The sequence below is a fragment of the Mastigoproctus giganteus genome, chromosome 7, assembly GCF_048544385.1.
Source record: "Mastigoproctus giganteus isolate SK-2022 chromosome 7, ASM4854438v1, whole genome shotgun sequence".
In the NCBI taxonomy this organism is placed as follows: domain Eukaryota; kingdom Metazoa; phylum Arthropoda; class Arachnida; order Uropygi; family Thelyphonidae; genus Mastigoproctus; species Mastigoproctus giganteus.
Window position 1 is genome coordinate 151,293,575 of NC_143581.1, and position 13,723 is coordinate 151,307,297.

Sequence of the window (13,723 nt, forward strand, 5' to 3'; positions counted from 1 at the left end):
TCAACATTTAATATAATTCAATAGCAATGGGTCTATATGCTAATTTAGCAACGCCTGTGTTGCCATCTATTTTCCTATTTTCTTCTATATAAGCTGATTCAGCTTACAGTATGTCAGTGGTGTGGCTCTGCTCTAGAGTGCTGTCTGCTCTATATTTTATTTTTCGCTGCATAAGGAACACCGCCGTGCAAATCCTCTGCATTGGTGGATCGATCGGAGGAGGGAGGGTGAATTGATACTTCGATCTTTTCACCATGGCGACGATTTGTATAGCGATTGAAATGCAGCGATTCCATGACCATTATTGGCCTCGTGGTCCTCTGTCGATATGGGGCATGATGGTCAGTCTATTTTATTTTAATTTATTTTGATTTTGTTATCATTTGGTAGTTCCTTTAACCCTCTTTTGGTGATATTTCATGTCTTTTGGAACTGGTACCTCTCGGGGGGGTATCGCTAAATTAATATGTAATTGGCATTATCCTAAATTTTGTATAGTTTTTGTTAATTGGATTTAAAGTTCGAAATTATACAAGGGTTTCTGGGCTACTATTTATATCTATTCTTTCTTTTCGTTCATTTATTTGGATTATTTTATGTTAATTTTCGCTCTACAGTTTTTGTTAAATGTTTTTTACAGTTTTTGTTAAAAAAATGAAGGTTAATCAACAATGAATTTAAAATTGATAGTTATTAATGGAAAATTAATTATTGATTATTAATTAAGAATATGTTTAAAAAGAAATTTTCAAGCCTCTACAAGGACTTACTGTGCTGCATTAAATTTCGAGATTGCCTCCCTCTGTCATAGGTGTAAGTGGTGACCTCTCACGGACCAGGATTAACTCTATGTAATTCAGAAACATACGGTAATGTACTCGAAAATGCAAAAATTATAATAAATAAATAAAAAAAATGAATAAATGAAAAAGAAAAAAAAAATTAATGCTATATCCATTGAATATATAGACACGAAAAAGTAAGAAATATAAGCTAAAATAAAATAAATATGAAGATCAAATTCTAATAACTAATTCTATATACATCCTATGTCTAACTACATTAAATTAAACTAAAATAACACTAGAATACTAGCCTAACATAAAGCTGCCCTCCCCAGAGGGTGTTCTCTTTACACATTACAGAGTTTAGACTAGCCCATAAATGCTGAAAAAATATATTTACAAAATTATACATAATGGATAGAAGGTTTTCTGTATTAACAGAAACCTTCTGTATTAGAAGAAATCTTCATGTTAATACAAAAAACCCTCTATCCATACGGACTGAACAACTTCTTCCAAAACACACACACACACATCATAAGTAATGGCCAAATGACTACATCCAGGTGTATAGCAAATAATTTCAGCAGCCTGAACATGTTAAGAAATGGACAGAACAGGCTGCAAAGAAAACGGGACAATGGAAAAAAGAAAAACAGATTTGCAGATTTTTGCAAAATGCTTTCAGACTGAGACAAGAAATGATTCGTATCAAATCAATAAAAACACAGGTATTTAGTCTCAAACATAGCATACTAAAAGTCCTAATTAAATTTAAAGTTAAGAACAAACAGCTAATAAACCTCATAATAGACATTAGAAAATACAGACTTAAAAACATAGACAGTTTAACACAAAATATAGAAGATTGTAGGATTAGGTTTCTAGACAAGAGGTTTGACCGAGTTAGCTGGAAGAATATATTTCAAAAACACCATAGCTTATTACCACCTTTAAAACCGAAAATAGCCATTATTCTTAGATTTAGCCTCCAGCCACCCACAGGATTAAGTATATGTAATTATAAAGCAATAGCTAAAGACTTAATAATGGCATAAAACTGTTACTGCAGCGAAACCAGATAGAAAATGTTCATAAATACAGACCACGGACATGTCATTACAGGAGATCTAGAAATTATAGAAAATGAAGAACTGAGAAACATGATTTTAAATTTAGGCCTAACTACAAGAATAATTTTTAAAAAAATTAGAAAAGAGATATACTGCGATCTGATGCAGTTTAGTTACAAATTATCCCTGAAATATGAAACACAAATCAAAGATTTTAGTGGCTGGATAAGGAGCGTACTTGATGATAGCACAAACCTGATGAAAAGCATAAAACATGAACAAACTACAATATTTAATAATACAAACATAAAAAGGCAGATTAAAGAACTACAAAATAAATTTGTAATTAAAAGTGTTGATAAAGTCACCAATAACTTTGCCATCATTTGTAAAAACGTTTACATGGAAACACTTAAAGATGAAATTACAAAAGCAACACATACAAGAGGGTCAGCAACAACATAAGAAACACAGTTAACAAGATACTGGCACTACACAAAAAATTAAAGACAAGAATAGACAATACTAATATACCGTTCTTATATATGATACCAAAATTTCATAAAACTCCGGTTAGTTTCAGATACATTACCAGTGGCAGAAATTGCTACACCAGTGTAATTGCCACCAAGTTTTAAAAAAATGCTAAAACAAATGTATAAGGACAGACGAAACATGGATAATAAATATGTAGTAACATCAAAGTGTTAAAATATCTTTAAAGACCATCCGAATATCACAAAATAGAAACACACAACTTTGCCATCCTAGAAGAGATCAAAAAGGATATCTATCCCAACAATCTGACATTAACAAAAATGAATGGAGACAACACAAAAGTAACGTTTTTAGACCTCAAAATTAAGGAGAATAACCAAGTAGAAATAGGAATATAAGATAAGAGTGAAGATTATAACTTTGAAATAATACACCTAAGCAATTGGAGCTCCAATATAACAGTCAAGATACAAAGAAATATAATTACTTCACAAGCAATAAGAAAAATAAGAATATGCAACAATAGTAAAAACAGATCTGAAACATTTGAGACACTAAAAGACAAGTTCTCTAAGAACAGAATTCTGGACAGATTTATCAAAAAGTACTTAAGTAATATAATACATAATGAAACAACAAAAGAAGAGGTCCGTAGAGAATGAAAAGAAAACCGCAAACATCGACAGGACCATTATATATAATTTTGTAAATACAGTGGATTCTGGTTATTTGGGACACATCGGGACTAGTGCATTTTGCCCCGATTATGCGAAGTTTCGTGTAAATTTTTTCACCTAAATTTTATTATTATTTGTTTTACTATTTTCTAATTAATTTATTTATTTTTGTTTCACTGGTAACTTAACTTAATGCATACCTCTTTTGTACATATGATTTTAATGTTTGAATGTACAAAAAATTATTTTAAAAAATTTTATTATTTTTTGTACTGTCTGAGTCTTCCATAGTTCCAGTTTCCGTTTTTCTAGCTTATTTCCTGCTCTCTTCCGCTATCTCCACTACCTTATATATATATATATAAATAATGTAATTAAAATAAGAAAAAATAGGGGGTAAGCAGCAGCCATTATCAATCCACTGCAGAATGGAAGCCTCCTCAACAATTCTTAAAAGAAAAAATAAAATAATATTTAAAAAATAAATTAAAAGAAAAATAAAATAAGATAGTAAAAATAAGATAATAATAAGGAAAAGTGCTCCAAAAGGCAAATAATCCAAAAATCAAATAGAAAAGATAAAATGGGTGAGCGAGAGAGATAGGGGGGGATAAAATTTAGAAAAAGAATAGTGTGGAAAGAATACAAAAAAAATTGAGACCATTTTAAATAAAAGGCAGACATACCATAAGTTGAAAAACCAATAAATGATAAATTTTTACTTTTAATTTAATTTAACTTACCTGATATATATATATATATATATATATATATATATATAAGAGCACTTTTTAGGAAAGACGACGTGTCCTGGAAGCTGAAAGACAGGCTAGACTTCTAGAAATGCAAGAAAGACGAAAGCTGAGAGATCAGAAGAGAGAACAACAATTTCTTGAGAAAGAAAAAGAAAGACAGGAATTAGCCAATCAAAAATCCAGGTTAGTTAAATGTATCAGTTAATCGGAGCTCTTAGTATTGATAGGGAATTACTTCTAGAGTTAAGAATAAAATCATCTAAAGTTTTCTTCTCATTTTTATTTGATTTATTTCAAATTAAATTCCAAATATTATCAAGATAGCTAGGCTGTCATTTCTGTTGATATTCTTTCAATCCATGGTCCTTGAGGTTGTCACAGACATTCTCTCAGATATGCCAGACAAGCTGTACTTGCTACCTGGGAGTCTACAACGCTGATGGAACTGATTTTCAGTAGACACTCAAGTCAAGTGGACCCAATTTCGGCGAAGTCCGGACGGTCTGTGACAGCCAAATCCTCTGCTTGCACCTTCACTATTAGTAATCCTGGGTATAACCTCCATGCACAAGTACATGGTGGGTGACCACCCAGGTGTGAACCAACGTAAGCAGGGGTCAAGGTGTGGCACCCACACCCCATGGAGGAACGCCGCCCCTCTATGTTACCAGGCAGTACTAGGTGGTAGATGACTCTCATCAACTGGTGAAATACCACCACTTTGCTTATTGGAGGCTTGAAGTGGGGGAACCCATGTTTAGTCTCTAGAGCTAAGTTCCGGTGAACACTTCCCTATCTCTTCCCCCATGCAGTATGATTGATGACTTTTGAGGTTATGATGAACGTTGTGGCGAGATCCAATATTCCTTACATTTCGAGGGTACAGCTCTAAAACGGTGTTTGCAGGCCGGCCGCTAGTTAGTACACCGGACCGAACCTATTGGTAACTCTCTAGGAGGCTTCCGGATCAGCTAGTGTATAATCTTGCTACCTCTACTCTGCCATATAGTGACTGGAGGGGGTCCGAGTAGTGTGTATGCGGGGAGAATTGTCGAGGCCACGTTATGTCAAGGATCTGGGTATATTCTTACCACGTGTAAAAAATTTCATTACTTCATACAGCATGTCCCACCCACTTTTTCTTACTATTGAATATACCATGAATTGTCAAACTAACAGAGCAAACTTATCTGCGAAAAGATCTAAACCTCCCAAGGACTTCCTAATTCATTTCACAAATATACATGGTCTCAATTCTAATCTCAACGATGTCCATTTCCACTTGCAGTCTGCCAAACCTCATGTACTTTTCTGACAGAATCTCAGTTATCGGTTGATTCAACTACTGCTCATCTCAGATGCCCAAATTATTCGCTGTATGATTCCTTTCGCCTCAAAGGTGGTACTTGTGCATATGTCCGTTCTGATATTCCCTGTCAGAGACTTGGCAATTTGGAATCTACTCTCTTTGATCTTCTCTGGCTTAAAATCTCTCTACCTCATTGTGTCAAATTCATCTGTTGTCTCTACCGTTCTCCCAACTCCACTAATCACTTGGAGCTCTTTGACTTCCTCTCTTTGCAACTTGACTTTCTCCAGTCCAACTTTCCTAACAGTGAGGTAATTTTCCTTGGTGATTTTAATGTTCACAACTCCAGCTGGCTTCCGTTTTCTAGTTACACCGACCCAGCAGGTCGAGATGCTGAGGCTTTTGCAATTACTAATGACCTAACACAGATTGTTCATTTACCTACAAGAATACCGGACAATCCTAATCATACAGCCAATACGCTTGATCTTTTTCTCACAAACAACCCTTCTAAGTACACGGTCGAAGTGAGAGGTCCTTTAGGCACTTCAGATTACAACTTGGTGATTGTCTCTTCTCCAATGGAACCTTTATCTCATGGCTATTCCCAACCTAGTGTTGTTTGGCATTACAAGAATGCAAAATGGGATGACCTGCAAGACTTCTTTTCTTCTTATCCTTGGTCGGATTACGGTTTCAAAACTTCTGATGTCAATGTTTGCTCAGATCGTGTCAGTGAAATTATTCTTGCAGGAATGGAATCCTTTATCCCACACTCCACTTTAAAATCTTGTCCCTTATCTAAACCTTGGTTTTCCAATAAATGTGCTAAGGCTGTTCAAGAGAAGAAAGTTGCATATCGTAATTGGCTTGTTTCTAATTCTTCGGTTTCATTTTCTGCCTACACCAAAGCTCACAACAATTGTAAAGCTTGGATTAATCAGTCCAAACTAGAGTTTGAACAGGCTAAGAGTAGAAAACTTGCTTCTTGCCCTAATGGTAGCCGAGCATTCTGGTCTCTTGCCAAAGCTATTGGCCGCAACTTTTGCCCATCTCTGCTCCCACCTCTGTCCAAACCAGATGGTTCTGTTTTCACTTCAGCCAAGGATAAAGCTGACCTGCTAGCATCCCATTTTTCTTCCAACTCATGTATTAATGATCTTGGTAAAACACCTCCCACCATTCCCAACACACTCCATTCAATGCCTCCTGTGGTCTTCCGTCAAAAGGATGTCAGAAGGATTTTGATGAATCTTGATGCTAAGAAAGCTCCAGGTCCCGATGGTATTTCTCCTCTTGTTCTCAAAACCTGTGCTCCTGAACTTACTCCTATTCTTTGCTGCCTTTTTTCACTTTCTTATTCCAAAGGTGTTTTTCCTTCTCCTTGGAAATTTGCTCATATCCAGCCAGTTCCTAAAAAGGGTGACAAATCACTCCCATCCAATTATCTTCCCATTGCAATTACTTGTACTCTTTCTAAAGTAATGGAGAAATCAATTAACCGCCAACTCTTAAACTACCTAGAAACCTTCCGTCTGATCAACGATCGCCAGTATGGATTCTGTCAATGTCGATCCACTGGTGATATTCTGGCTTATGTTACCCATTTATGGACTAATTCAATGGAAAGATTCGTGAATCACAAGTAGTTGCTCTTGACATCTCAAAGGCTTTCGATCGTGTTTGGCATAAAGGTCTTCTAAACAAGCTTCCATCTTATTGTTTGCCAACTGTTTTTAGTAATTGGTTATTCAGTTTTCTCTCTGATCGCTCACTGAGGGTGATGGTAGATGGCTCTTTGTCTTCTAACTTCTCCACTAATGCCGGTGTCCCCCAAGGTTCAGTTCTTTCCCCCACTCTATTCCTTTTGTATATCAATGACCTTCTTCCATTGACTGGAAATCCTATCCATAGTTTTGCCGATAATAGCACATTGCATTCCACTTTCCATTTTGAGAAACCTTGTCCTGCTCAATTAGCTTCAACTTCTCGAAGATCTGCTGCCAATTCCTTAAATGCCAATCTTCAGGTAATTCTCCAGTGTGGCAAAGACAACTTAGTTGATTTCAACCCTTCTAAAACTCAGTCTTGTCTTATATCTCGCAAAAAGGATTCTTCTGCTCCTATGCTTATCTTTAGTGACACTCCGATTTCTAGGCAAAATGATATATCTCTTTTGGGGATTACCTTGACTTCTAATCTCTCTTGGCACAAGCACATTACAAATATTGCTTCCTCTGCATCTAAAAAACTTTGTTTTCTCTTTCGCTCTCAGCGTTACTTTTCTTCCAAACAGCTACTCACTCTGTGCAAATCGCAAATCTGCCCTGCTATGGAATATTGTTCCCACATCTGGGGTGGTGCCCCCAAAACCTCTCTCAGGCTTCTTGATTCCATTCAGAAGAGGGCAGTTATGTTAATTAATGATTCATCTCTAACAGAGTCTCTCCACTCACTTTCTCATAGACGTACTGTTTCTGCTGCATGTCTCTTCTACAGATACTTCCATGGTCTCTCTCTCTTTCAAAACAATCCTAACATGTGCCGCCACCAGCCAACTTCCATTTACTGTCCAACTTCAAACCCACAGAACCAACTTTTCATCTTCCTCATTTATTCATTCAACTGCCGTTTTCTGGAACAACCTTCCTTCATAAGTATTTCCTGAAAATTACAATCTACAGAAGTTCAAGTCCAATGTCAATAAATATCTTCTTTCGTCTTCTCAAGCTCCAACCCAAGCACGGTACTAAGTACTATAGGTTCTAATACCTCTCGTGTTTAGGGTTCATACAAAAAAAAAAAAAAATCCATAAGAAGGCACTTCCATTAAGTGGGCATGCAGAATGTCGAAAAATCTCATTATTAGTAGCAGCATCATTATTAGAATAAAAATATTTATGAATATTTCTCATTACAAATAATAACAATAACTACATCGTCCAGGTTGTCGAGCGTCGTAACTACGACACTGGTTACCAGCCTGGTGGACCCGGGTTTGAGTACCGCCTTGGCGGAAGCGAACGCGGCTCCATCACGCTGGGAGACTGTTATAATAATAATTGTAATAAATTAGAATAATAATAATAAATAAATTAATAGTAATAAAAAATAAATAACTATTGTGGAAGTTGCTCCAAGGGACCTATCTACCCCAAGGTCTGAGTGGCGGCTAAGGCAGATTGTGCCGCCATCTGGTGTCACTCGCGAGAACTACCACTAGACATAAGCCGAAGGTAAACAGGTCCACTTCCAATAATGGATGATGTCGCAGAGAAATATTAATCATACTGAATCGAGTGTGGCGCAGGATAAAGTCGCTCGTGTTCAGCCTTAGGCAGACGGGTCGGTTCGAAAAATCAGGGATGGTCTCCCGAGGAAGACAGTGTAGCACATGGCGCTGTCCCCCATATGACTACCACAAAAGAAGGGCAAGACCATCCAGCCCCACCAACTGGCAGTGCTAACTGCACTAGTGACCACCCAGAAAGGGAGAAAACGCCAATGCATGAAGTGGAGCATCGAAATGAATACATACATCATGCAAGCATACTACAAAATAACAAAGCTGGAGACCGATATGACAACTTACAGGGCGAGACTACATACCTAGTGGCTGGAACAATTCTCGGATATTCAGGTCAGCAAATAGCGGACCAGAGAAGGACCATCATCACGAAGAACCTAATAGCCCCTGCAATCTTGGAAAAATTCAAGCAGGATGTGAGCGATCAACTACAAAGGATAAAGAATATGGAACATGAGGAGGAAGAACATACCACTGCCGAACCAGAGGAAGAAGAGCAAGAGGAAATACAACCTGCAGCAGCTGAAGTGGAAACAGATGAGGTCATGATATCCAGAATAGAGGAAGAGTGGAAGAAGGCCCTAACAGAATTCAAAGGAATGGACCCCACAAAGACACATATGATACCGAAGCAGAGGCCGAATAGAACCTTGTGGACAGTCACAGACCACCTAAATGGGCACATAATATCGCATTACCTCGACGGCAATTGCGCAACACTGGAGGCCATCCACACAGCCGTGTATTGTGCTGCGGTAGCAGCCACGAGGATTAATGGAAGAGAAGCGAGAGACCAGCAGCAGAAGAACCAAAAAGAGAAGGAACCACCAGCTTGGGAAAGAAGACTTCAGCAGAAGATAGAAGAATTGAGAGTCAAGATAGGCCAATTGACCCAGTACCAACGGGGCAATTGGAGTAAGAAATTAATTGGAAAAGTGAAGAGCATCCTCAAGAGAGACAGCGTCCACAGCAAACATGAGACAAAAAATCAGAGAATAGGAGAGTACTTCAACACATTGAAACAGAACCTCCTTGCACTCAGCAAGAGACTACGCTGATACAGAGAGAGCTCCAAGAGGAAAATAAACAACCGAATCTTCGATGAGGACCAAAGAGGTTTCTACAGGAATTTCAGAGAAGACGGTGAACAAAGGAGCGGACCACCCGAGAAGAAGACGATTGAGGAGTTCTGGGGAAACATATGGAGCAGGGAAGTAAAACTTAACAGCCGAGCCACCTGGATAGAACTAGAACGCAAGAAAACCAAGGACGTACAAGAAATGAGAGGATGGGAGATTCGGGAAAAAGAAGTAAAACAGATGATCAAGAATTCTCACAACTGGCGAACTCCAGGAATAGATTACGTCCACAACTACTAGTACAAGAAGCTCACTTGCACACACAAGCACCTGGCAGAACAGTTCACCCAAATGATAAAGCATGCAGAGACAATCCCGAAGTTTCTCACTCAAGGAATCACATATCTGAAGCCTAAAGACGAAGATACAAGAAACCCGGTGAAATATAGGCCAATCACCTGCCTCCCAACAATGTACAAGATCCTGACCAGCTGCATAACCAGGAAGATATCAGACCACTTGGAGAACCAGAACATAATGGCTGAACAGCAGAAAGGATGCAAGGAGCAATTAACCATAGATTCTGCGGTTATGGAGCAAGCATACAAGAAGCGCTGCAACATGTACGCAGTCTACATCGATTACCACAAGTCCTTCGACTCCGTGCCTCATAGCTGGCTAATAGAGATGCTGAACATCTACAAAGTCATTCTGATAGTGATAAACTTCCTAGGAGCAACAGTGGCGAAATGGAGTACTGCCATTAAGGTCAAAAACATCACAACCAGGACAATCCCCATCACGAGAGGAATCTTTCAGGAAGATGCACTGAGCCAACTGTGATTCTGTCTAGCACTTAATCCGCTATCTACCATGCTCAACAGTAGCAAGCACGGATATAACCTCAAAGAAGAAAGGAAGAACCTGTACACCCTCACTCACCTGATGTATATGGATGACATCAAGCTCTACGCAGGAACCGAGAAGCACCTTCAGCAACTACTTCAAATCACCGAAGAATTCAGCAAGGATATTAGGATGGAATTTGGTGTAGAAAAATGCAAGACCCACGGATTGTGTCAGGGAAAATTAGTCAACCGAAACTACTAGCTGCAGAGTGGTAAAGAGATCGAAGCCATGGCAGAGGCCTACAAATACTTCGGGATGATGCAGGCTCAGCAGTTACAGCACAAGGAAATTAAGGCCTGCCTGACCGAAAAATACCATCAGAGACTCAGAAGCCTGCTGAAAGCAAAGCTGAATGGAGGGAACACAGTTAAAGCCATTAACACCTATGCAGTCCCAGTGCTAACATACTCCTTCGGGGTCATAGATTGGACTAACACCGAGCTGGAGGATATCACGAGAAAGACAAGGACAACGATGACCAAGAGCCGCCAACACCACCTGAGAGCTGCCATGGAGAGACTGACAATTTCCCGGGAAGGAGGAGGAAGGGGCCTGATAGACCTCATTGAGCAACAGAAGACAGCAATAGTTAACCTGAAGGATTACTTCCAGAAACACACAGCAGCACTCCACCAGGCCTTAAGGAAAATAGACAAGTGGTATACCCAACTCAACTTAAGCGAGAAGACGCTCCATGGTAGACACTACAATGATCTCCACCAGGGTCACATAGATAAAATTGCTTCCAATGCATGGCTCATGAGCGGGACTCTCTTCCCCGAGACTGAAGGATTCATGCTCGCCATCCAAGACCAGGTAATCAACACCAGGAACTATAGAAAATACATCGCTAAGGGGCCCGGAGTGTTAGATGACACATGTCAACGATGCCACCTGGCCTCAGAAACGATCCAACACATCACCGCAGAATGCAAGGTGATCACCGGACTGAGTACACTCATAGACACGACCAGGTAGCCAGGATAATACATCAGAAGCTAGCAAGGAAATACCAATTATTTGAAGAAGTGTACTGTACTACAAGTATGAATCCCAAGCAGTACTAGAGACCCCAACCCACAAGCTGTACTGGGGCCGCGCCATAATAACGGATAGGACAATCCTGCACAACAGACCGGACATAACCCTTGTGGACAAGAAGGAAAAGGCTACCTATCTAATTGACATAGCAGTACCCAACACTGGCAACATGCAGAAAACCCATGGGGAAAAAAATCAGGAAGTACACGAACCTAAGACAGCAGATCAAAGAGATGTGGCATATGCAACAAGTAACGACCATCCCGATCATCATGTCAACCGCAGGTATGGTGTCAAAGACCATAGCACATAACAGTCTATCAGCAGTAGGTCTCCCAACGAACACCTACAAGGAACTCCAGAAAGTCGCAATCCTGAATACCTGTAGGATTGTCAGAGAGTTCCTCGACCAACAGTAACATCAGACATAAAAACAACTACCCTGTATACTTGGTAGCAATACCCGTCACGAGGTGGAACCCCCAATCAGGGAGAAATAATATAAGAGCAGCAATAATAATAATAAGAGTAACACATTCGGGGTCATAGATTGGACTAACACCGAGCTAGAAGATATCATGCGAAAGACAAGGACAGTGATGACAAAGAGTCACCAACACCACCCGAAGTCAGCAGTGGAGAGAATAACGATACCTTGGAAAGAGGGAAGAAGGGGCCTGATTGACCTGAAGGATTACTTCGAGAACAACATAGCACCACTCCACCAGGCCATAAGGAAGATAGATAAGTGGTATACCCCACTCAACCTAAGCGAGGAAACCCTTCCCATCCAGACGGTACAAGAAACAAAGTAAGAAACATGGGCAAAGAAGACACTCCATGGCAGACAATACAGTGACCTCCATCAAGATCACATCGATAACATTGCTTCCAACGCATGGCTCACAAGTGGGACGCTCTTCCCCGAGACTGAAGGATTCATGCTGGCCATCCAAGACCAGGTAATCAACATCAGAAACTATAGAAAATACATCGCAAAGGAGCTCGGAATGTCAGATGACACATGTCGACGATGCCACCTGGCCTCAGAAACGATCCAACACATCACCGCAGGTTGCAAGGTGATCACCCAGACTGAGTACACTCATAGACATGACCAGCTAGCCAGGATAATACATCAGAAGCTAGTGAGGAAATACCAGTTGACCAAAGAAAGTGTACCATACTACTAGAGACCCGAACCCACAAGCTGTACTGGGACTGCGCCATAATAATGGATAAGACCATCCTGCACAACAGACCGGACATAACCCTTGTGGACAAGATGGAAAAGGCTACATACCTGATTGATATAGCGGTGCTGAACACTAGCAATGGCCAGAAAACTCACGAGAAAAAAATTAGGAAGTACACAAACCTGAGACATGAGATCAAGGAGATGTGGCATATGCAAGAAGTATCGACCATCCCAATCATCGTGTCAACCACCGGTATGGTACTAAAGACTCTACATAGCAGCCTAGCAGCAATTGGTCTCCCAGAGAACACCTACAAGGAACTCTAGAAAGTCGCAATCCTGAACACCTGTAAGTAGTCAGAGATTTCCTCGACCGACAGTAACACCAGAATTACAACCACCCTGTGTACTTGGTAGCAGTACCCGTCATGGAGTGGAATCCCCCAATCAGGGAGAAATAATATAAGAGTAATATATATGGCGCAAATAAGAACAGTCTGGCTGCTGTTAAATGAGATTAGCCTTAATTATATAAGTGCACTATAGCCGCTGCAGTTTGTGTCACTAAACACCATAGCACACTCAGACAAACACTTAATTATAACAAATCGCATAACTGTTGCAAAAGATGTTGAATGAAGTAACAGGTTCCACTGTTATTGTGGGGTTTATTATTTTTCATTAATTTGGAGAAGTCTGGGTTTGAATCCTGTCAGCAATTGGAGAAATTCTGTGTTTTTCATCCTGCACATGTAAATCAGCCCACAAACACAAACTTGTACTAACATAATACACATACTGCATATGGCCTTAGGTGTTAATCTGTTATATAAATTGTTATTTGTTATTTGGTTTTTTTTTAGGAGCATTGGCAACTAAGACCATATTGCTCCGGGATATGCGGTGGTCATTCCCTGACCTTTCCGCATCCTCCGTATTTGGTGGTGCTGTTATATAAATAACTATGACTATTAATACAACTGTAGTGGTATCCACCATAGTGTCACTCAGTTTGAAAAGGAACCAGCAAATTAATACAGTCGATTCCGGTTATTTGGGACAGATCGGGACTAGTGCATTTTGGCCCGATTA

General features: G+C 39.6%; 1 protein-coding gene across 1 annotated transcript in view; it reads left to right on the top strand.

Moving 5' to 3' along the window:
- Positions 1-13,723, top strand: part of ssp3 (SCAPER domain-containing protein short spindle 3) — a 408,421-nt gene that overhangs the window by 253,700 nt on the left and 140,998 nt on the right. Inside the window, exon 15 of the mRNA XM_090377943.1 lies at positions 3,829-3,971. Within this exon, the coding sequence (XP_090234069.1) occupies positions 3,829-3,971 (143 nt within the window). The remainder of the gene's footprint in view (positions 1-3,828; positions 3,972-13,723) is intronic.